This window comes from Hyperoodon ampullatus, assembly GCF_949752795.1.
Source record: "Hyperoodon ampullatus genome assembly, chromosome: 13".
In the NCBI taxonomy this organism is placed as follows: Eukaryota; Metazoa; Chordata; class Mammalia; order Artiodactyla; family Ziphiidae; genus Hyperoodon; species Hyperoodon ampullatus.
Genome location: NC_136926.1, coordinates 2,698,635 through 2,722,778, shown reverse-complemented (window position 1 = coordinate 2,722,778; position 24,144 = coordinate 2,698,635). Strand labels below are relative to the sequence as shown.

Genomic DNA, 24,144 nt, shown 5'->3' with positions numbered 1-24,144 from the left:
ATATTTTAGGGTAGTTGCTTACTTCAAAATAGTCACCCTTGAAGTTTACCAAGATAGGCAGCCTGTTCGTCAAAATGGGATGTTTTCCCAACTAAATTCTAAATTCCATTTCTGCTTCAAAACTTACTCAAGGGCTTCCCTGGTGGCGCAGTGGTTGAGAGTCCGCCTGCCGATGCAGGGGACACAGGTTCGTGCCCCGGTCCGGGAAGATCCCACATGCCGCGGAGCGGCTGGGCGCATGAGCCGTGGCCGCTGGGCTTGCGAGTCCTGAGCCTGTGCTCCGCAACAGGAGAGGCCACAACAGTGAGAGGCCCGCGTACCGCAAAAAAAAAAAAAAAAAAAACTTACTCAAAAACATAACTTGGATCCCAAAATTTGATCTTATCTACTGACATGAGAATCAGTTAGAAAGCCTTCTAAAATTTGAAATCCCTGTAATCTACAGGCACAGTTCAATTCTACAGGATCATTGTTCAGGCTTGGAGCTGGGACTGCTCACTTGTAAGTTCCTTGGGAGCAATGACGCACATTTTGGGGTGGGAACATCTTGACTTGGGGTGTCTTGGGCGGCAGGATCAGCCTGAAGTTCCTGGTTCAACTGGCTTCAGCCCCGAAGAAGAGCTCTCTCGGGTTATGTTGTTCGGAGTCACAGCAGCTCTGGACATCATCTACTTCAAAGTCTGGAGCCAGGATGGATCATCTCTTTGTTATGCCTTCTTTTTATTTCTTTTTTTAGTGACCGCAGCTGACAGCCTCTCATGGGTCTTTGGCCAGAATTGTTTCACATGCCAATGTCTAAAAGCATTCACTGGCAAAGGTTTGGGAGCCATCGTAAGTAGCTGAGACTAATATAAAACGAAACCCAAGTTGCTGGGGGAGGGGTTATGAGAGCAAGGAGGTGGGAAATGGCCCTTGGGAGTCCCAGGTATGAGGAAATTGCACTTAATCTAATTTGGGAGTAACAGAGCCAGTTGTTACTGCCACTTCCAAACAGCACAGCCCCAAACAAAAAACCCACAGCTATTAGCAAAAGGAAAAAAAAAAGTTTAGAGAGAAGGACACGTTATTTGAAGGAGAAATAAACACACGTGTTAGAGAACTTAGAAGCCAACGGCAAGTGACTTACACCCTCCGGCTGACTTCTGAAAGGCACATGAGGATGGAAACGAGTAAGGTGTCTAAAGGCTTTCAGTAAAGCCAAACACCGTCAGCTGGGCTCATTTATTCAAGAAACGTTTCCTGAGTTCCTACGCTTGCGGGAACTGGGCGACGTGAAGCTGAGTGACTCGGGGACTCTGCCATCAGTGAGCGCTCAAAATAATGAAGGAAACGAACATCCATGCCCCTCATTGGCAGTACAGAGTGGTGAGCGTGACCCTGGATACATCACAGAGACGAAGGGCTCCGGACAGGAGGATGCTAATCCACAGCGGAGAAAAATTAGGAAAAGACACCTGGGAGGGGCGCCTCGGAGCTGTGTTGAAGTTCATTGCCACGGGAAGTCAGAGTTGGGTGGTGGGAGAGCAGTGGGAAGGGATAGAGCTGGACAAGCAGCCAGAGGGCAGGTACACCAGCCTGCAGATGCGGACCTCAGCTTGCAGCCCAGGGGCCTCCAAACACGCACCCATAACAGCAAAACTTGGCGCATGTGTTTATTTATAATATACCATTACACATATTTACAATATACCACTATATTAGGCACGTGATAAAATACACTTCAAAATAAAGATCAAACATTAAAATCTGGATAGAATATACTCCAAAATAAAGATCACCTTTCATCTTAAAGATGAAATTTTTATTTAATAAAAGTTTTTTATCACTGAAATAATTCTTATTAATAATAATATTTTTCAGGAGAGCAATGTGATTGTCAAATCTGAATAATTCAGCATTTAGGACTGCCAAGAGCTTGCACCATGAATAGAAGCATTAGCTCCACGACGCTCTTGTGGTTTCCTTATGTTTGCATTTTATTTCTATTGTTGTTTTTGGCTTCTTTTATTCAACATAATTTTTTTAAACAACTTTATTGGAGTATAATTGCTTTACAATGGTGTGTTCGTTTCTGCTTTATAACAAAGTGAATCAGCTATACATATACATATATCCCTATATCACCCTCCTCTTGCGTCTCCCTCCCACCCTCCCTATCCCACCCCTCTAGGTGGTCACAGAGCACCAAGCTGATCTCCCAGTGCTATGTGGCTGCTTCTCACTAGCTAGCTATTTTACATTTGGTAGTGTATATATGTCCATGCCACTCTCTCACTTCGTCCCAGCTTACACTTCCCCCTCCCCATGTCCTCAAGTCCATTCTCTACATCTGCATCTTTATTCCTGTCCTGACCCTAGGTTCGTCAGAACCTTTTTTTTTTTTTTTTTAGATTCCATATATATGTGTTAGCATACGGTATTTGTTTTTCTCTTTCTGACTTACTTCACTCTGTATGACAGATGCTAGGTCCATCCACCTCACTACAAATAACTCAATTTCGTTTCTTTTATTGGCAGAGTAATATTCCATTGTATATATGTACCACATCTTCTTTATCCATTGATCTGTCGATGGACACTTAGGTTGCTTCCATGTCGTGCCTATAGTAAATAGAGCTGCAGTGAACATTGTGGTACATGACTCTTTTTGAATTATGGTTTTCTCAGGGTATAGGCCCAGTAGTGGGATTGCTGGGTCATATGGTAGTTCTAGTTTTAGTTTTTTAAGGAAACTCCATACTGTCCTCCATAGTGGCTGTATCAATTTACATTCCCACCAACAGTGCAAGAGGGTTCCTTTTCCTCCACACCCTCTCCAGCATTTATTGTTTGTAGAGTTTTTGATGATGGCCATTCTGACTGGTGTGAGGTGATACCTCATTGTAGTTTTGATTTGCATTTCTCTAATGATTAGTGATGTTGAGCATCCTTTCATGTGTTTGTTGGCAATCTGTATACCTTCTTTGGAGAAATGTCTATTTAGGTCTTCTGCCCATTTATGGATTGGGTTGTATGTTTCTTTGATATTGAGCTGCATGAGCTGCTTCTATATTTTGGAAATGAATCCTTTGTCAGCTGCTTCATTTGCAAATATCTTCTCCCATTCTGAGGGCTGTCTTTTCATCTTGTTTATGGTTTCCTTTGCTGTGCAAAAGCTTTTGAGTGTCATTAGGTCCCATTTGTTTATTTTTGTTTTTATTTCCATTTCTCTAGGAAGTGGGTCAAAAAGGATCTTGCTGTGATTTATGTCATGGAGTGTTCTCCCTGTTTTCTTTCTTTGTGACATCTTTGGTTTTGGTATCAGGGTGATGGTGGCCTCGTAGAATGAGTTTGGGAGTGTTCCTCCCTCTGCTATATTTTGGAAGAGTTTGAGAAGGATAGGTGTTAGCAGCTCTTCTCTAAATGTTTGATAGAATTCGCCTGTGAAGCCATCTGGTGCTGGGCTTTTGTTTGTTGGAAGATTTTTAATCACAGTCTCAATTTCAGTGCTTGTGATTGGTCTCTTTATATTTTCTATTTCTTCCTGGTTCAGTCTCGGAAGGTTGTGCTTTTCTAAGAATTTGTCCGTTTCTTCCAGGTTTCCATTTTATTGGCATATAGTTTTCCTCTAAGAATTTGATAGTGTCTGGCCTTACATTTAGGTCTTTAATCCATTTTGAGTTTATTTTTGTGTATGGTGTTAGGGAGTGTTTTAATTTCATTCTTTTACATGTAGCTGTCCAGTTTTCCCAGCACCACTTATTGAAGAGGCTGTCTTTTCTCCATTGTATATTCTTGCTTCCTTTATCAAAAATGAGGTGACCATATGTGCGTGGGTTTATCTCTGGGCTTTCTATCCTGTTCCATTGATCTATATTTCTGTTTTTGTACCAGTACCATACTGTCTTGATTACTGTAGCTAAGTAGTATAGTCTGAAGTCTGGGAGCCTGATTCCTCCGGCTCTGTTTTTCTTTCTCAAGATTGCTTTGGCTATTCAGGGCCTTTTTTTTTCTTTTTTTTGCATTACGTGGGCCTCTCACTGTTGTGGCCTTCTCCCATTGCAGGGCACAGGCTCCAGACGTGCAGGCTCAGCGGCCATGGCTCACAGGCCCAGCCACTCCACAGCATGTGGGATCTTCCTGGACTGGGGCATGAACCCGTGTCCCCTGCATCGGCAGGAGGACTCCCAACCACTGCGCCACCAGGGAAGCCCTCGGGGTCTTTTTTGATTCCATACAAATTGTGAAATTTTTATTCTAGTTCTGTGAAAAATGACATTGGTAGTTTGATAGGGATTGCATTGAATCTGTAGATTGCGTTGGGTAGTATAGTCATTTCCACAATGTTGATTCTTCCAATCCAAGAACATGGTATATCTCTCCATCTGTTTGTATCATTTTTAATTTCTTTCATCAGTGTCTTATAGTTTTCTGCATACAGGTCTTTTGTCTCCTCTAGGTAGGTTTATTCCTAGGTATTTTATTCTTTTTGTTGCAGTGGTAAATGGGAGTGTTTCCTTAATTTCTCTTTCAAATTTTTCATCATTAGTGTATAGGAATGCCAGAGATTTCTGTGCATTAATTTTGTATCCTGCTACTTTACCAAATTCATTGATTAACTCTAGTAGATTTCTGGTAGCATCTTTAGGATTCTCTCTATATAGTACCATGTCACCTGCAAACAGTGACAGCTTTACTTCTCTTTTTCCGATTTGTATTCCTTTTATTTCTTTTTCTTCTCTGATTGCTGTGGCTAAAACTTTCAAAACTGTGTTGAATAATAGTGGTGAGAGTGGACAACCTTGTCTTGTTCCTTATCTTAAAGGAAATGGTTTCCATTTTTCACCATTGAGAACAATGTTGGCTGTGGGTTTGTCATATATGGCCTTTATTACGTTGAGGTAAGTTCCCTCTATGCCTACTTTCTGGAGGGTTTTATCATAAATCAGTGTTGAATTTTGTCGAAAGATTTTTCTGCATCTATGGAGATGATCATATAGTTTTTCTCCTTCAATTTGTTAATATGGTGTATCACATTGATTGATTTCCGTATATTGAAAAATCCTTAAATTTCTGGGGTAAACCCCACTTGATCATGGTGTGTGATGTTTTTAATATGCTGTTGGATTCTGTTTGCTAGTATTTTGTTGAGGATTTTTGCATCTACGTTCATCAGTGATATTGGCCTATAGTTTTCTTTCTTTGTGACATCTTTGTCTGGTTTTGGTATTAGGGTGATAGTGGCCTCATAGAATGAGTTTGGGAGTGTTCCTCCCTCTGCTATATTTTGGAAGAGTTTGAGAAGGATAGGTGTTAACTCTTCTCTAAATGTTTGATAGAATTCGCCTGTGAAGCCATCTGGTCCTGGGCTTTTGTTTGTTGGAAGATTTTTAATCACAGTCTCAATTTCAGTGCTTGTGATTGGTCTCTTTATATTTTCTATTTCTTCCTGGTTCAGTCTCAGAAGGTTGTGCTTTTCTAAGAATTTGTCCATTTCTTCCAGGTTGTCCATTTTATTGGCATATAGTTGCTTATAGTAAACTCTCATGATCCTTTATGTTTGCAATTTTCATTGGGTTTTTTTTTTTTACCACCCATGGTTTCTTTGCAGTAATCTTTTCAAGCTGCTTTTGCAATTCGTGAGGGTTGGTTCAGAGAGAGTTGGAAAATGTAACCCGAGCCGCTGCCCGCCGGGCCACACACAAGCTGCAGCCCATCAAAATAGTCTGACAACAGGCGGGAGATGGGTTGTCTGTCACCCCTGCATATGGTGACTCACGTAGAGATACAGGCACCCTGGAGGGCACCAGTGTCCTCTACATCTTAAACATTATTAAAGTTTAATTTCTCTTTTTATTAAAAAAATTAGTCATAAGTAGAAGCTCTTTACTTACCTCCTACAGCTGTCCTGCACATCCTGCTTACAAGACCACTGCCAAAGCAACTGAAGACAGGATTAGTTCAGATAGAGTAACTGCTACTAGAATATACAAGTACGAAGCTCAGGAGCCGAACACAGGCTTGACACAGACCTCATGAAGCTAAAAAGATCATTTGATATCATGGTACCCCAAAAGAGTGAGGTACCCCAAAAGAATGAGACACCCCAAAAGACTGAGGAAGGTGGTAACCTTAACCCCTTAGCCTACTGTTTAGTCCAGTGGTTCTCAAACTATGTGGTGAATTGGAATCAACTGGCAGTTTGGTTAAACATAAATTTCTGGCCCCCCTCCCAGAGTTCCTGATTCAACAGATGTAGGGTGAGATCGAAGAACTTGCGTTTCTAACAGGTTCCAGATGAGGCTGATACTGCTGACCTGGGGGCCACATGTTGAGAACCTTGGTCCTCATTGATATTTAGGAGACGGGCAGAAGAAGAAACTCCCATGAATCATACAAAGAAAGACCAGCCAGGGCTTCCCTGGTGGTGCAGTGCTTAAGAATCCGGCTGCCAACGCAGGAGACACAGGTTCGAGCCCTGGTCCGGGAAGATCGCACATGCTGCGGAACAACTAAGCCCGTGCACCACAAGTACTGAGCCTGTGCTCTAGAGCCCGCGAGCCACAACTACTGAGCCTGTGTGCCACAACTACTGAAGCCCGTGCGTCTAAAGCCCGTGCTCCACAACAAGAGAAGCCACTGCAATGAGAAGCCTGCGCACCGCAACGAAGAGTAGTCCCCGCTCGCCATAACTAGAGAAAGCCTGTGTGCAGCCACGAAGACCCAACGCAGCCAAAAATAAAATAAAAAATAAATAAATTTATAAAAAAAAAAAGAAGAAAGAAAGACCAGCCAGAGTGGAGGAAGAGAACCCAGATCAGAGGAGGCAAGGTGGGATGTTGTCAGGATAGATGGAGCCAGCATCCCTCTCCAATGTACCGAGAAGACAGGTTGGGCTGACAGGTGTCCACTGGATTTGGAAACAAGGTCTCTTAGAGAATCTAAATCATACTGTGGGAGGGTAAGAAGTGGATGGGAGGCGATGGGCCAGAAAGAACAGTATGCCGTTCTTTCAAGGAGGTGGACTAGGAAGGGGAAAGAGAAAAGAGCAGCGATAGGGGTTTCTTTTCTTTTGTTTTGCTTTGTTTCTAAGATGTTTTTAAGGCTCACGCCAAGGAGAGAGCCCCAGTAGAGAGGAGAGCTGAGGATAAAAGTGAGGACTTGTGATAGAGAGAAATCTTTGAGAAAGCAGGAAGGGGGATCCAGAGCACAGACAAAAGGGTTCAGCTGGAGGAGGCTGATGGAAGTCTGACACTCAGCACTCATGGCAATGACCTCACCTTCCTTGGAGCAGAAGAAAGGCCGGGGGGTAAGGACTGTGTGCGTGGCTTGTGGAGACTGTGAAGGCTTGTGATAGTCCAGAGTGGGGAGGCAGGTGGAATTAACCAGGAGGAAGAAGAACGTGATGATCAGTGACGGTGCCCAGCTGAAATCCCTACTGTTGGAAGAAGGACCACAGAGCAGAGATGCTGAGGGCATGGGGGCAACAGTGGGAGAAGTGATTGCACCAGAGTCTGGCTAATGTTGGAGTAAAGGGCGGGACTGTAGATTGAACTCATTCATTCATTTATTATTTAGTTAACGGAGATTCTTACAAAACTTGTTGGGTGCTAAGCACTGCTGTGGAAATTGGGAATATCCATGTGGATGCAGCACATTCCCTGATCTCATGGAGATTTTATTCTATCAGGCTAGACAATAATAAATAAGCCGGTAATGTCAGGTAACAAATGACCTTGACAACCAATAGAGCAGGGTGTAGTGGGTTGGATAGTGTGCCCCAAAAATCCGTGGCCATCAGAAACCTCAGAATGTGACCTTATTTGGAAATAGGATCTTTAATTAATTTGTTAAGCATCTCGAGATGAAATCATCCTGGATTTAAGGTGAGCTCTAAATCCAGTGACTGGTATCCTTCTAACAAGAGGAGAGGACACAGGGACACAATCAAGGAAGTCAAATGAAGACAGAGAGCAGAGACTGGAGCAAGGTAGCCAGAAGCCAGGGAGCACCTGGGGCCACCAGATGTTGGAAGAGGCAAAGACGGATTCCTCCCTAGAGCCTTCAGAGAGCGTGGCCCTGCCAACTGACACCTTGATTTCAGACTTATGGCCTCCAGAACTGGGAGAAAATAAATTTCTCTGTTTTTAAGCCACCAAGTCTGCGGTAATTTGTTACGGAGTCCGAGGACCTGATATGCAGGGTGAGGGTTAGGGTGATGGGAGGTGGGTAGAGGGACACTCAGGGAAGGGCCCTGGGAGCAGGGGACATTTGTATGGAAAGCAGTGACAATCTAGGGGAAAGAACTTCCAAACAGAGAAATGGGAAGTGCAAAGGCCCTGTGGTAGCAGATGAAGGAATGGACTGGAGAGTGACCATGTGGGGAGGGGAGCCCTGTGGATGGGTATTCAGGGAAGGGCCCTCTGAGGATGGGGCATGTGAACAAAGACCTGGATGGGAGAGGAAGCCAGTCCCTCCCAGAGGCAGGTGCCCCTAATAGAAGGAAGAACCAGGTTAGAGCCCCAAGCAAGACTGAGCTCGGCATGTCTGGCCCCAAAGTCCAGTGTGGCTGGGTGAGGTTGTTTGCAGAGGTGAGTGGGGGACGTCTTGTGGGCTGGGGGCTACTGGTACTGACTCTGACCGAGAAACTTGCTGGGGTTTAAAGCTGGGCAGTTAGAAAAAAATTTTTTAACCATTTGGGGGAGCCTGGAAGCAAAGATGAGACCACCGAGGGCACGGTTCCCACGCCAGCACCTCTCAGCCGTAAGTGGCAACAGAATCACGAGGAAGGCTTGTTAATGCAGAGCCCTGGGCACCATCCCAAGAGATCCCAGTTCAGCAGGTCTGTGCAGGGTGTGCCTGAAAATCTGCATTTTGTACAAACTCACAGGTGGGGCTGCTGCTGGTCCACAGATGGCACTGTGAGAAGTGCTGGTCCAGGCCAACGCCTCCTTTTCTAGAGTGGAGGAAACTCAGAGAGCTTAGGTGGTGCCCAGGCCCACTCCTTAGAACAGAATCAGGCCAGTTTTGTAGACCCAGGTCAGTGCTCTCTTCTCCCCACCCCAAAACATCCCACCTGTGGCCAGACTGTGATATTCAGAGTTTCATTAAAAATTTGTATTTAGAAAACAGATAAACTCTGGCCTCACCCTTCACCCTCCCTTACAACAAATATCCCCAGGTATTCAGTGTGTGTGTGTGTGTGTGTGCATGCGTGCATGTGTGTGTGCATGCATGTGCTTGTACGTGTGTGCGTGTGTATGTTCTTGTGCATGCTGTGTGTACATGTGTGCATGCGTGCACGTGTGTGCATGTGTGTGCTTGTGCATATGTGCTTGTGTGCACTGTGTGTATGTGTGTGTGTGCGCACGTGTGTGTGTACCTTGGGGCACACACCCACCTTTCCATTCTGCTCCTCTGGGTAGATCAGGTACCTACAGAGGTGAGAAGCTGGACAGTTCTGTAATTCAACAGAACCAGATCAGAACCAAGATAAATACAAAGGGAGGGGACAATTGCTTTAGAAAATTACGGTTGAAGAATTCACGGTAACTTGCTCTGAGTTTTCTTTCTTTTTCAGAGGCTTCATCTATCACTTTACCTACAAAATCTGGATTATGATTTTAGAGAGGTTTTGCCATCTTGGAATGAAAGGAACTAGGTCAAAAAGTGCTCTGATTATGTGGTTTTCAGCTTTAAAAATTTCAGAAGCTGATGGGTTACAGAATACGGTCGACAAAACTCCTGCATGTGGCACTCGGGACTCACAATGATGGACCAACTTTCTTTTCCAGCCAGCAGTTTCTGATGTACCTGCCACCATCAACCAAGACCATATGTACCAATTTGTACCTAAACTAACTTGGGATTTTTCTGTCTGTTTCTCTCATTGTGTTTCCTTCTACTGGAAAGCTCTTCAGATCAGCTGTCATGAACTTAATGGCCGTGGGCTGAATAGGAATCCACAAAGGTTCCTGCTTCTCTGTAAAAACGTTAGACCCATCCTTTGGTGGATAAATGGATAAACAAAAGGTGGTCTATCTATACCATGTAATATTATTCAGCCATAAAAAGGAATGAAGCACTGACACGTTCTACTACATGGATGAACCTTGAAAACATGATGCTGAGTGAAAGAAGCCAGACACGAAAGGACCACATGTGATTCCATTTATATGGAATGAACTGACTGGATGAATCCATAGAGACGGTAAGTAGACTTATGCTGGCCAGGGGCTGGGAAGGTGCGGGGGGTGGGATGGGGAGTGATGAGGTAATAGGAACGGGGTTTTATTTTGGGGTGATGAGAATGCTCTGGAACTAGACAGAGGTGTGGTTGCCCAGCACTGCAAACGTACTAAATGCCAATGAATTCTTCCCTGTGAAATGGTTAATGTTATGTGATGTGAATTTCCCCTCAATGAAACAAAACAAACAACCACAATGAAATCTCATTAGACCCAGCAAATCTGGGACCTCATTCCTCTTGGTAAGGACGGCCTGGGACCCAGAAGTCACTGACCTTTTCAGGTACTGTGTTTCGGCTCTCATTTGCTACAGCTGCTGCTTCTCCTCCTATTCGGTGATCGGCCCACCTCTGATGTGTATTCCAGATGGTCTGGCCTTAGCATCATCAACAAGAAGACAGAGTGTATTTTATTCACAGCAGCTAGCAGGGTGCATCCAGCAGTCAGGATGTTCAGTTTTTGTTACTCAACTTCTAGAACCTGGTCTGTCCCTTCAGTGTCATCACCTGTCACTCCCCTACATGTCCCATCACTCCTGCTGGACCAACTGCAATTCCCTAACCACACTCTCTCTGTACTTTCCCCATGGCTCCCTGCAAACCCCATTCAAGGCTTTAACAGCATCGTTTCCACGAAGCATCTTCCAACCCACCCTCCCTCCAAGCACTCAGAACATTTTTTGCACTCTCCTCACTTTCAGTGTTGATTCGCCCCCTTGACCCAGCTCCTGGGAGGAGAACCTACACCCATTCCGTTTCCAGCTTCCAGAATCAGACACATACACCGTTGTTCCCCAAACTGATGCCACTGGGGTCCTGGTCGTGCTGTCAACATAGAAACTTAAAAGAAACAAAAATTCCCAGCCCTTCTCTCTCTGAGCTTTTCTTTTTAAGTTTTAGGTGAGCTTTGTGAGATGTGATGTTTGCAACATCAGAAGAATGATGGGCTTTGCCTCCATCTGCTGTCTCACTTCTACAGAAAACAGTTTCATACATTGCACACACCAAGACGCTCAGTGGTATTTCAGACAAGCACCGTATCTTCAGCAGTTCCAAGAAGTATCAGGCATATAGAGAAAATAAACAGAGGGGAAAATGTCACTTCTACCCTCTACCGTCCATTTGCGATATATTTCTCCCCTACTTTGAGTTGAGGCTGTAAAGATATATTTCTTGTTCTACTGCGCCATCTTCTGGCGAAACTTCACAGAACATCTTTCTACTAAGGTTTTACATCCTTCCTGAGAAAGTTAAAGTTCATATTATATTCCAAATTGAGCCCTTAAAAAAAAAAAAAGGTGAAAACCTTTGTGAGGCCATTTCTCCCCCCAAACTACTCCTCGCTTCAAGTGTCTTGCCTTTTCTCATGAATTCTTTAAGTGTCAGAGGTGTCAGGATTACAGAGCTTGCCTCACATTTCTCAAACTTCTCTGAGCATAAGAATCACTTGGTGTTACTTGTTGAAAGAAAATTCCTTGCTGCCAGCCCAAACCTACGGAATCAGGATTACCTGGGAATGCGTGTGTTTTCAGAAGTTCCCCCAGTGGATTTTTTATAATCAAGCTACTGTGGGAAACACTGAAATCTAGCCTGTTCCTTTCAGCTCACGGATGAGACTGCAGCCCTCTCCAACCCCCGCCTCCACCGAAGTATACCCTCTTAATGAACAAGAAACAATATTTTTGCTGTATAAACGCCTCATTAAAGCCAGTCCCTAGACGCACTACCCCTACCCCCCATTATAAAGAAGTTATTGAATTATTACTGGACTTAACTAGTCACCTGGTCACCAACCGTCCCACTTCCTAGCCTGACAAATAATTCCGTTCTATTTTACAATATTTACAGTAGCTTTAACTGTGTTGATTTTTGCCCAGTGAGGAAATGAACTCCTGTTAAGGGCATCTAGCTAGCTCAGTGCCTCTGCTATCAGTGCAGACGCTGGACCACCTGCATCAGCATCTTCTGCAGTTTGTCAGAGATGCAAATTAGTGGGTCCCACCTAAGGAACCTGCTGACTCAGAGTCTCTAGCGGAGGCAGCGGCGCGATCTGTGGTTTAACCAGCCCTCCAGGTGACCCTGATGCAGGGCTAGTTTGAGAACCACTGTCATCCACAGGAACACGCATGCACTCAGCACCCAATTTGTTGATGTGGAAAGTTAAATGTGTAGGTACACACCCGCTGGCATTCTGGCTCTAGAATGCAGTTTTACTTCTTTGGGGGCAAAATTCAAATCTCATTTTCTTATTTGATAAATGAAATACCTTATCATTTTAAGGGGTCAGCCCCAAATTGAGTCATTTTCTTTTTCTTTTTTTTTTTTTAACAGCAGTCCTCAAAACACACACTTGGTCACAATTTCACGGTTTACCGAGGGCGTGCTGAGTGCACAGACCTGCTCCACGAGCAGGAACGAACCCAGCAAACTGCAATCCTCGTCCACAGCTAGTCACAGATGCTCCAGGTACAAAGGGAGGCTCGTGCAAGGCGTGGGCGGGGCCTGGCGAGGCAGGGGCGGAGCCTGGGCGGGGCTCATCTGGCCCTGCCTCTGCCTGTGCCCCACTGAAACCGCCAGACGCGCAGCAGCCAATCAGAGCGCAGCGCGGGCCGCCGCCCGCCTCGCCATTAGCTGGGTGTCACGTGCAGGGCAGTTTACCCCTTGAAGTCAGTGTCCATCCGCCCAGAAAAAGAGGACCCCGCCCACTTCCGCCGGCTCCCGCGCTCCGCAATCGCCCACAGCGGACAGCGAGGTGAGAGCGGGCGGCGCGGCTCCGTGGTGCCGAGAGGCGCCGGGGTCCGTTTGGTCCCGCGTCGGCGCGCCAAGTCTCAAGTCCCGGCGCGGAGGGATCCGGCGTGAGATAACCGTTGGCAGCGCGGAGACAACTGTTAGTGCGGCGGCGGCGTCGGTGAGGCGCGGGGTCCTGTGAGGGCGTCGCTGCGGACCAGCACCGGCACGGCGGTTCCTCTCCCGCTCCAGCCTGCGGGCCTGGTGAGGCCGCGGCCCTGCGGAGGGGCGTCCTCCACCGTGCAGTCGCTCAGCCCATTGGCGGCCCGTACTGCGGTGGCCTCTGCCCTCCTTGGGCGTGGGTTGGGGCGGGGTGGCCGGGCGGGCTGGGGGGCAGCGGCGAGCGGCTGCGCTTTTGGGGTGGACGCTAGTGTCCTTGCCCCCGGGGTGGACGTCCACTTGACCCGGACGCCCTTTGTAGCTGGTGCGGTACCTTTGAGCACCAGCTAGGTTTCTCACTTCCAGGTGGTGGGGTAGCTTGTGGTCCAGCCTTGGGGATGCTGAAGTGGGGAGGACGCAGCTGAGCCCCGCACCTGTGCAGCGGGCGGCATGGGGTGGTCCTGCCCGTCCCGGCTTTGATGCCGTGGGTAGCGTCCTCCGGCTCAGCGATCATCAGAAACCCCTGCAGCCTGCTGAGCACGAGCTTCTGGCTCAGGGCGGGGCGTGGGACCCCTGTCCCATTCGCGTTTGCATCACGTTCCAGGTGTTGCCCATCAGGGATCACGCTTTGAGAACTGCTGCACTGGTTAAAAAATACTCGCTCTTGGGGCGGCAGTTGAGCTCATTACTCGGTTTTTCACGCACACCCACAGTCGCTGCTGGGTTGCCAGCTCTGGGCTTAGGTGCGAGGGACTGCACTGATGAGCCGCCAGGTGTGGAGGAGCTCTTGAAGTGTGTGTGTGAGAGGGAGGGAGGGGGACACTGATCACCCGTGCCGTGCGGTTGGTGTAACCAGCGTGCACACAGCTTGGCAGAAGAGGGTGCAAGAGCTGGTCCTTAAAGGATAAGCTGGATTCTTCCATTTTAGAGAGGAGGGTAAGGCGCTTCAGCAAAGGATGTGCCGGGGGACAAAGTGAACCATGGAATTTATCATGGCTGCTGAGTGGAGGAAAGCCACGTTTGCTAGAGTCTAAGGCAGAGGCCTCCGACTTTGATTCTGTCCCCCAGTAAGAGACCGGCATGTATGCCAGTGTGCTCAGCGTGTAAGTTATATGTACAGACGTGGTCCTGGTCTACATAGTACAGGTACAGAATACTTTATAATGGTATGAAAAATTCGTTCGAATATGCTGGCGCCTCCGCAGGCCATATCGTGGAAGCTTCTTGGGGAGTTGCTTGACTTGGGTTGGTTTCTAACAGTGCGGTGAGCTAATGTATTTTTAGTCCTTTAGAACATGCTAGGAAGTCAAAGAGGTCTTTGAAGGGACAAAGTGGAGAGTGTCGTTAGATTTGTCTTTCTAGGAAGCTTGCCATGGAACAAAAACTTTTAGAAGCCGAGAAAACTGAGACAAAAGAGATATTCTGACTTAAAGCAGAGTGATCTCAACTGTAAATAATGTCATAATCTGCCCCTCTTTGGAACCTGCAGTAGTCGAACCTTGACTTGAGCACCAAATCCAAGCTCATGACACTTCAGTCGCACTAGGCATCTTTCCTTTCTGCAGACAGACCGAGCTCTCAGCACTTAGTCACGGGTTGTTCCCTCTTGTCCGAAGAGTGGAACCAGCTACCTCCCAGTTCCTAGCCCTCGTACACCTCAGTTTAAATGTTAGCTTCATCGCAGGCAGACCTCTTCAGTGTGTAAATTAGCTTCTGTTTTCCTCTTGGTAAGAACATGCTTCTTAGTTCCTTTGTTAGACTTAAGAATTTGTCGTTTATCTGCCTTTTGCACCAGGGCTCACATGGGTTGAATTCTCATGGTGTGCCAGGTATTTTGTAAGCCTTTATGTGTGTTCGCATTGAGCCGCACCATTGACCTGTGTGGTATAGGTTATTACAACTGTTTTACAAATAAAGACATGAGTCTTGGGTTATGTGATTTGCTCAGGGTCACTTACACGAAGGAGTGGAGTTTAGACAGTCTAGCTCTGAGGTCTCTCCCGGTGATAACCTGACGATACTGCTTTCTGCCCTGTGGCTGGGGGTGACTGGGCGGGGAACCTTTATACATAGGACTAACAACATATTTGACGCCTGACACAGATCCTGGCTCACATGAGGTCCTCACTCAGTACACATGGTGGTGTTGAAGACATGGAGAGAACTGTTGATCAGAGGTGGTAGGCGTGGTAAAGGAGTAGTCTAGAGACGAGTGACTCAGTGGATTTTGTTTAGAGACGAAGTGGATGCCCCTCACCAAGAATGAAATGATGGGACGTAAATGATGTGGTAGAAAAGATTAAGCTACACATGGAATTGTGGGAAGATCCTGGAAGATACAGTGACATATGTATAAGAATTATGTAAAGAGTCTGGCATAAAACTTGCCATTGGTGCCCTCTTTCGTAGTAGGTTACACATCCAGATGTGAAAAAGAACTAGTCACCAGCACCTTCAGTCTCTTAACAGTTTTATCCTCCTAAATCTCTTTATAATAAATAATCCAATTGAAAAATGAAATAGTGTAGTAGGTCCTCCACTTCAGTGCCACCACCTAGCACAGGAGCACTTAAGTTTATCGAAGGTGGGGATATTGCCTTCGACTGTATGTTAAGAGGTTAGAAAAGTGTGGGATTACCCAGGAGCTTATTTTAGAATCTCAACCAAATCCGTTTAAAGGTAACGTTGTAGAAACACTCAAATATAACTGTGAACATTGAGTATTGTCTTCGTGATTATTTCCTCTCAAGAAAAAGAAGAATGACTGGGAGAGCCAGAGCGCGAGCAAGAGGAAGGGCTCCTGGTCAGGAGGTGGTGCAGCGCGTGGGCACCGCTGCCGTGAGTGCTTTCCCCGTCCCAACTGCGGAGGGCGTCTTAGAACACAGTGCTGTTAAGCCTTGGTCAGCTTGCACTGTCAAAAAGAAGTTTAAGAACCGTGTACCAAACGTAAGGTAGATAGCTAGTGGGAAGCAGCTGCATAGCACAGGGAGATCCGCTCGGTGCTTTGTGACCACCTAGAGGGGTGGGATAGGGAGGGTGGGAGGGAGGGAGACGCAAGAGGGAAGAGGTATGGGGATATGTGTATATGTATAACTGATTCACTTTGTTATAAAGCAGAAACTAACACACCGTTGTAAAGCAGTTATACTCCAATAAAGATGTAAAAAACAAACAAACAAAAAGAACCGTGTCCTGTGAAGGGATAGGGGCTGAACCAGGACGCTGACGTTCTGTGTCCTGTGGATATTGGAAGCTGGTGCTTGCCTTCAGTTGGCGACCCTTGAAGAAATTTCTTTCTGAGGATAAAATATTTGATTGCTAATTTAGATCGGTTTCGGTTAAATGCCCTGGACTTGTTTGAGTAGTTATTGCCTCTGATATCTGTGACCTTTTGACATGAAAAGAATGCTGTTCTTCATTTGCATATAACTGCAGAGTCAGCAGCCTGGTTATATTCAGCCTAGACCGCAGCAGCCACCAGCCGAGGGGGAGTTAGTTGGCTGTGGACGACAGAGAGGAACAGTAGAGACGACCGCCAAGCCACAAGGTGAAGAGAGAGTGAAGAGGCTTCGTGCGTGCGGGTGTGTGTGTGTGTGCGCGCGCGCACTTGCAGCGTTAGATGTGCATGGCGACCAAAGCTCTGTATAAGGAGAAAGGACCCCCGGCAGTCCTTGAAAGTGTAGCCGCATCTCCCGCAAACCGTGCAGCCTGCCACTGAGTGCAGGGCCACAGGATTGCTTTCTTCCTTGGAAATGAACTCCAGCCTACCAGAGCCCCACACTTGCTGTTCTAAAGCAAATTCTAAACTGATTATAAATTTGCTTATTATGCATTAATCATTTTAGAACATTCTCTTGGCACCTTTAGTGACTTCATCAAAGCTGTACCAACTTTTACATTTGTAACTTTGACTTAGAAAACATATTTTCACATGTGTTGTTTCGGTTCATCCTGTTGCTCAGTTGCAAAAACTGAGGTCAAAGTTGTGACAGCCAAGAGAGTCAGAACACCAGTTCTGATTCCAGAACTTGTGCTTTTTCACTGCATTGTTGCGAAAACTAATTAATTGGATGCTTGGTGTAAGACTCTTCTACAGTTATTAAGTTTGGTTTTGGTATAGGAAAAGCAGACCCATGTATACATAGGGAGAATTAATATAGTCACATTGGCTTTTAAACCCTGGGATGGGCATGGGAAATGGGCAATAAAATAGTGTGGACGCAAAGGGAAAACTAGAAAACAAACCTGATTCCTTGCTTTATGCGTTGCACTACATTTCCATGTACTCTGAATATTTAGTCATAACCAATGAAATCTATAAAATTAGAAGAAAACATGAATGAATCTAAAATGAACTTGAAGTGGTGTGAATCCAGCTATGACAAATAATGTCAGTGTCAGAAGACAACCTAGGAGCTTAACTGAAGTGATGGAAGAGCTCATTTCTCTGATACACAGAGCAGTCTTATGAATCTGTGATATTAACAAGCTGCTGGCAAAGTGGACAAAGGAAAGGGCAAAGCATTGAAAGATACAAAGGCCAGTAAAATGTTAAGCCTTATCATTAAGTTTAAATTAAACTGAAACATTTTTTTAAACAATAAACATCTGTTTATTCTCCATTTTACTTTTTGCCAATGTTGGCAATTGTAAAACTGGAATTTGTGCTCCCCGTGGGATTGTACTAACTTTTGGATGGCATTTTGTAATGTGTAGCAGCAGTACACTTTTATTAGCAGTTACATTCTTGGTAGTGTACCCAGACACTGGAAACCCCTACCCAGAAAGAGGTAAAACCCACTGTGCTTTAACAATAGAGTACCATTTAGCCATTTTCAAGAATGTAAAAACTTGACTGAAAGCAGCTTGTAAAACAGCTTTGTATTTTTAGTAAATACGTGTTATGTGTATGTATATATTTTCTGTATAGAAAATTTTGGGGAAAAATACATCAGTGGTTAATAGTGCTTCATTTGAAGAATCTATTAGAAGACAAGGGGCCTTTTATTTGTTGCTTTATGTATCTAATTACGTCTGTTGCTTTTGTGGTACTACCGGATGTTTCAAGCTTCAAAGTGCCTGATGACAATTCTTTTATGGGAATTAATCTCCTTAAATTTATAGGATTTTATCCAGTCACTTTGTCTAGATGCCTCAGTTCTTTCTTTTTTAAATTACCCATTGAATCCAAAAAATGAACAGGGGGGTACAATCTGTTCTATTAGAATAAATATATCACAGTAAATTACAAATGTTTCTAATGATAGAAACTTGCATGAGTTTTAAATATACAAGCCAAGTGAGAATTCTGTATCCAGCATTATAGCAGGCTAGATATTCTCCAACTAAATAATGTGCTAAATTTTAAAATATCTTTTTAAAATTCATCTGATCTGGCTAGAGAGTTGGAAAATCTTCAGAGGCCAGAAATGACAAGAATAAATCCAGAGTGGGAGTCAAGTGCTGAAACCAGTGACTCCAAAAATCACCTCTAGGTCACTTGCTTTTATTATTTTTCCCCAGTTTTACTGAGGAAATAATTGACATATATCACTAAGTTTAAGGCATACAGCATGATGGTTTGATTTACATGTATTGTGAAATGACTACCGCATGAGGTTCACCTAACACCCATCTTCTGATAAAGATACCATCAAAAGAAAAAAGGAAAAACATTTTCTCCTTGTATGAGAACTCTTTGGATTCACTCCCATAGTAAGTTTCCTGTATATCATTACAGCAGTGTTAGCTATAGTCATCGTGTTGTGTATTATATCTCTAGTACTTATGTATCTTATGACTGCAAGTTTGTACTTTCAGACACTTTCCTCCAATTCTCCCTTCCCTGCCCTCTGCCTCTGGTAACAAGTCTGATCTCTGTTTCTATGAGTTTGGTTTTGGGGTTGGTTTTTGTTTGTTTGTTTTTAGATTCCACATGTAAGTGAGATCATACAGTAATTTGTCTTTCTCTGTCTGACTGATTTCACTTAGGATAATGCCCTCAGGGCCCATCCATGTTGTCACAAGTGGTCGGGTTTCCTGTTTTTTTTATTTCCTGAATAATAAGCCATTATATGTATGCACCACAAACTCTTTTATCCATTCATCCATCACTGGACAACTGAAGTTGTTTCCATGTCCTGGCTATTGTCAGTAATGCTGCTACCAACGTGGGGGTGCAGATATCTTTTTGAGTGAGTATTTTCATTTCCTTTGGCTATATTTCCAGAAGTAGGATTGCTGGATCACATGGTGGTCCTATTTTTAATTTTTTTAGGAGCCTCCATACTGTTTTCCATAGTGGCTGCACCAATTTAAGATTCCACCAGCAGTGCACAGGGATTCTCTTTTCTCCTCATCCATGCCATCATTTGTTATCGTTGTCCTTTTGATGATGGCCATTCTAACAGGTGTGAGGTGATAGCTCATTGTGGATTTAATTTGTATTTCCCTAATGACTAGTGATGTTGAGCATCTTTTCATGTACCTGTTAGCCTTTCATATATCTTCTTTGGAGAAATGTCTGTTCAGGTCTTTCGCCTGTTTTTTAAATTGGCTTATTTGGTTTTTTGCTATTGAGTTGTATGAGTTCTTCATATATTTTGGATATTAACCCCTTATCATATGTAAAGTTTGCAAATATTTTTCCCATTCTGTAGGTTGTATTTTCACCTTGTTGATGGTTTCTTTTGCTGTCCAGAAGTTTTTTATAGTCCCACCTGTTTATCTACTGTTTTGTTGCTTGTGCTTTAGGTGTCATATCTTAAAAAAAAAAAAAATCATTACCAAGATCCCGTGTCAAGGAGCTTTTCATTTTGTTTGTTTTGTTCTAGGAGTTTAATGGTTTCAGGTCTTACATTTAAGTCTTTAATGTATTTCAAGTTAAGTTTTGCAAGTGGTGTAAGATAGGGGTCCAGTTTCATTCTTTTACATGTGAATATCCAATTATCCCAGCATGGTTTATTGAAGAGACTTTTTTTTTTAACATCTTTGTTGGAGTATAATTGCTTTACAGTGTTGTATTAGTTTCTGCTCTGCAACAAAGTGAATCAGCTATACATATACATATATCCCCATATCCCCTCCCTCTTGCGTCTCCCTCCCTCACACCAGTCAGAATGGTCATCATCAAAAAATCTACAAACAGTAAATGCTGGAGAGGGTGTGGAGAAGAGGGAACCCTCTTGCACTGTTGATGGGAATGTAAATTGATACAGCCACTATGGAGAACAGTATGGAGGTTCCTTAAAAAACTAAAAATAGAACTACCATATGACCCAGCAATCCCACTACTGGGCATATACCCTGAGAAAACCATAATTCAAAGAGACTGTCTTTTTTTCCATTGAATATTATTGGTTCCTTTGTCAGATATGAGTTGACCATGTATTCCTGGGTTTATTTCTGGGCTCTTGATTCTGTTCCATTGGTCTATGTGTCTGTTTTTGTGCCGGTATCATACTGTTTTGATGACTGCACCTTTATAATATAGCTTGAAATCAGGAAGTGTGATGCCTCTTGCTTTGTTCTTCACAGTTCTTTTGAAACTTAGAATATTTGACATGTTCAGCTGTGTTCAACAGAGCAAAATTTCATTGAATTAAAACTCTGGGCAAAAAAGATGCACTGAAGCTGTTTTTTAAAAAGCATATCCTTATTATTGCAGCATTAAAATGCAAATAAAATTTCTGGAAATACTTAAATCTAAACATTCTTTGTATTGATCTTCACTAATACTTTTTCTTCTTTTGCGGTACGCGGGCCTCTCACTGTTGTGGCCTCTCCCGTTGCGGAGCACAGGCTCCGGACGCACAGGCTCAGCGGCCATGGCTCACGGGCCCAGCCGCTCCGCGGCATGTGGGATCTTCCCGGACCGGGGCACGAACCCGTGTCCCCTGCATCGGCAGGCAGACTCTCAACCACTGCGCCACCAGGGAAGCCCCCACTAATACTTTTTTAACAGTTCTTATGAATTTAAATTTAATTCTGTGAAACTTATTTCCCTGCCTATGACAAGGTATATATTGCACCTTTATAGATGAGGGCCACTGTGAAGATCAAGTGATAGTCAGGGTCACTTTACTGCCTTTCACTGGTCTTGTAAGTATCATATCTGAGAAGTGCTTCTCACAGTAAATGTTCAAGTATCTACTACGTTTTAGAAATTAAAATGATGACCTTAACATTTATCGTTAATGAGCCCTTGTTTAAGACCTCGAGTTTTCACTCTGTGAAGGGGGTTAGGGTTCCATTGCAGGACTCCTAAATGGAACAGCAGCGTGATCGATCGGATTCGTGTTTTCAGTAAAGCACTCTGGCAGCCGCGCGGAAGGGGACTCAGCAAGGTTTCCAGTTGTATCCATTTTGAAATGTGTCATCTTTCTAGATTGACAGTTAATCAAGTTTTGGCTAAAATATTAATAATAGCGGTGCTATATGTAGAGAGGGGAGCAAACTTCATCACTGTTTATATTTAGAAACTTGCAATCAGGTTTTCACATCCAGAACTGATATTTTTTTAAGAGAAACTCAAATTTTTCAGGGAAAAATTCTGATCAAACCTTTATGACCTGTTGTTGCTATCAGGTTAGATTCAGTATACCTGACCTTTGTTAATGTAATTAATCCATGGATACCTTAAGCTGAAAGACTTTGGGATAAAAAGTTCACCAAGGGAGACAAATATAAACAGTTACATGTTAAAAGACTTTTAAAATAGAGCCCCTGAAAATCATGAGGCACAAGAACCAACATATTTAGCAGTACCTTTAAAGCGCCTTATTAACGAAGTTCTCATTTAAAACTTACTACATCCTGTAAAATTTATTATAATCAATTTTTCAGGTGAAGAAATTGAAGCTCACATTAAAATAACATGTTTTGTTTAAGCTGTGTTACTTCTCCTCCAGAAGCTGGCAGTTCTGGGCTAGTTCTGGCATTTGTGGTCAGATAGCCCAGAAGAGAACTGGGCTCTCATCTTTTTGTTCTCTCCTCCCAAGTCCACGACCTCTGTCATTCAGACGTACGTTTTGTTCACAATGTCTGCTTGAGCTCCCTCCTGCCATCACATCCAGATTCCGGGCAAGATGGGCAGCTAGGGGCATGGACAACAGAAAAGCCAGCTATTGACTCCCCTGTGGCGCTTTCCCAGACATTTCATCCAGCAATTTCTGCATAAGTCTCTCAGGCCCTCCTTACCTGCAAAGAAGGTGGAAATTCTAGTCTTTTAGCTGTATTACTCCCAAAATAAACTTTTAAAATAAGAATGAAAGGTTGGTTCTTGGGTAGTCAGTAGTCTCTGCTACACAAGGTAACATGCCTATTAACAGAAAGCTAGAGCTTAACACTTGACTACAAAGCCCATGTTCATTCTTCGGCCCACATCATACTATTGATATGAGATACTTCATAATAAATTTCCTACAAATTAAAGGACTTAATAATTTAGGATATTTTAGCCCCAGCTTTTACAAGTAAGCATGAACTGTTGGTTAACCTATCCCAGTAGATGTGTATCATGGCCACGGGATATACACAGGCCCATCCCATCTGCTCTGCTGGTCCGTAAGGGAAATGAGTGAGGAAATTACATTTTAGACTTAACGTTTTCTAATTCAGGTTGCACATTTAAATCATATGAACTACCAATTCCTACAGCTGTAATTACATCATAAAAATTGTGAAAAATACTGATATTAAGGCCCACAGGTGGTTATCAGACCTAGAGACAGAAAAATAATTACCCGGTCAATAAACATGGGCTCCTAAGTTCTCCTAAGTTCACTCCAGTCGTCTTGATCTTGTAAAGGTATATATGTCTTGTGAAGGAGCGGAGTTTGCATAGGGCAGTGACAAGAAGGGCTTCACAGAAGAGGTTATGGCTGAGAAGTCGTTCTCTCCTTTGGCTGGCAGTTACCTGAAACGTTCTGATGGGATTGTTACACACTGTCTTTAGCACCTCAGGAGCCTTTGGGTTTCATGTAGTAGAGTACTTTGGGAATCGTCATTCTTTATTTCATGCTGCATATTACTTAGATGTATATATTTTTTCTTTTTTTCCTTTTTTTTTTTTTTTAAGAAACCCAGATATCTGCTGGATTTCAGGAGTTATCATTAGCAGACAGAGGAGGTCATCGTAGAGACTTTCATGATCTTGGTGTGAATACAAGACAGAACCTAGATCATGTTAAAGAATCAAAAACAGGTAGGTTAATTATTAAGAGTACAGTTTTCAAGTACACAGGACAGTGAATTGAAGCACTTTAATTTCGGTATTTATTTGTACGATGCATTACTAGGGTGGAGGAGCACATTTGGTCAAGGATTTTGCATGGATGGCTTTTCCATTTTCCTCTCTCCCTTTTGGTTTTGAAATAGGTTCTAGATGTCGTTAGCTGCACTGAACTGTTGTTTGATTACATAGATCACTTTTTTCTTTTAAAGCTTTTTGCTGTAAAGAGATTTCATTGGTTCAGTTGTAAATTACTCAGTCTAGGGAGGATTTATTTCTAAATGGAGGGTTTTAGTAATTTACCTACGTGGAATAGTCTCCAGAGTCAGATGTCTGAGAACTTTTGTGCGGTCTGCTGCTTTTAACCCCTTGTTTACAGAACTGTGTCTGCCTTGTCATGGCAGTGAAGATTTCAAGGAAGAATAAACTTGATATTTCATTAATTGAATGTGACTCACTTTTACAGGCTCTTCAGGTACTATAGTCAGTCTAAGCACTAACCACTTTCGATTGACATCCCGTCCCCAATGGGCCTTATATCAGTACCACATTGACTATAACCCATGGATGGAAGCCAGAAGACTCCGCTCAGCTCTTCTTTTTCTACATGAAGATTTAATTGGAAGGTGTCATGCTTTTGATGGGACAGTATTATTTTTACCTAAAAGACTACAGCACAAGGTTATTTCAGTTGTCGGGTTGGGGAGAGGGAGATGGGGAGTTCTACCTCAAAGCTAAACTGCCACAGTCTGGGGTAGCTTTAGAGAAACCCCAGTGGTCTCCTGTCTGTCAGGACTTGTAA

The 24,144-nt window shown here is 43.9% G+C and overlaps 1 protein-coding gene across 1 annotated transcript in view; it reads left to right on the top strand.

The window, feature by feature from the left end:
* Positions 1-15,871: 15,871 nt before the first annotated feature.
* The window catches only part of PIWIL1 (piwi like RNA-mediated gene silencing 1), a gene marked incomplete at both ends in the record, with an annotated part of 34,090 nt that continues 25,817 nt past the window's right edge, over positions 15,872-24,144 (top strand). Inside the window, 4 exons of the mRNA XM_079717503.1 lie at positions 15,872-15,949; positions 16,547-16,658; positions 23,190-23,315; positions 23,809-24,023. Of these exons, the coding sequence (XP_079573629.1) occupies positions 15,872-15,949; positions 16,547-16,658; positions 23,190-23,315; positions 23,809-24,023 (531 nt within the window). The remainder of the gene's footprint in view (positions 15,950-16,546; positions 16,659-23,189; positions 23,316-23,808; positions 24,024-24,144) is intronic.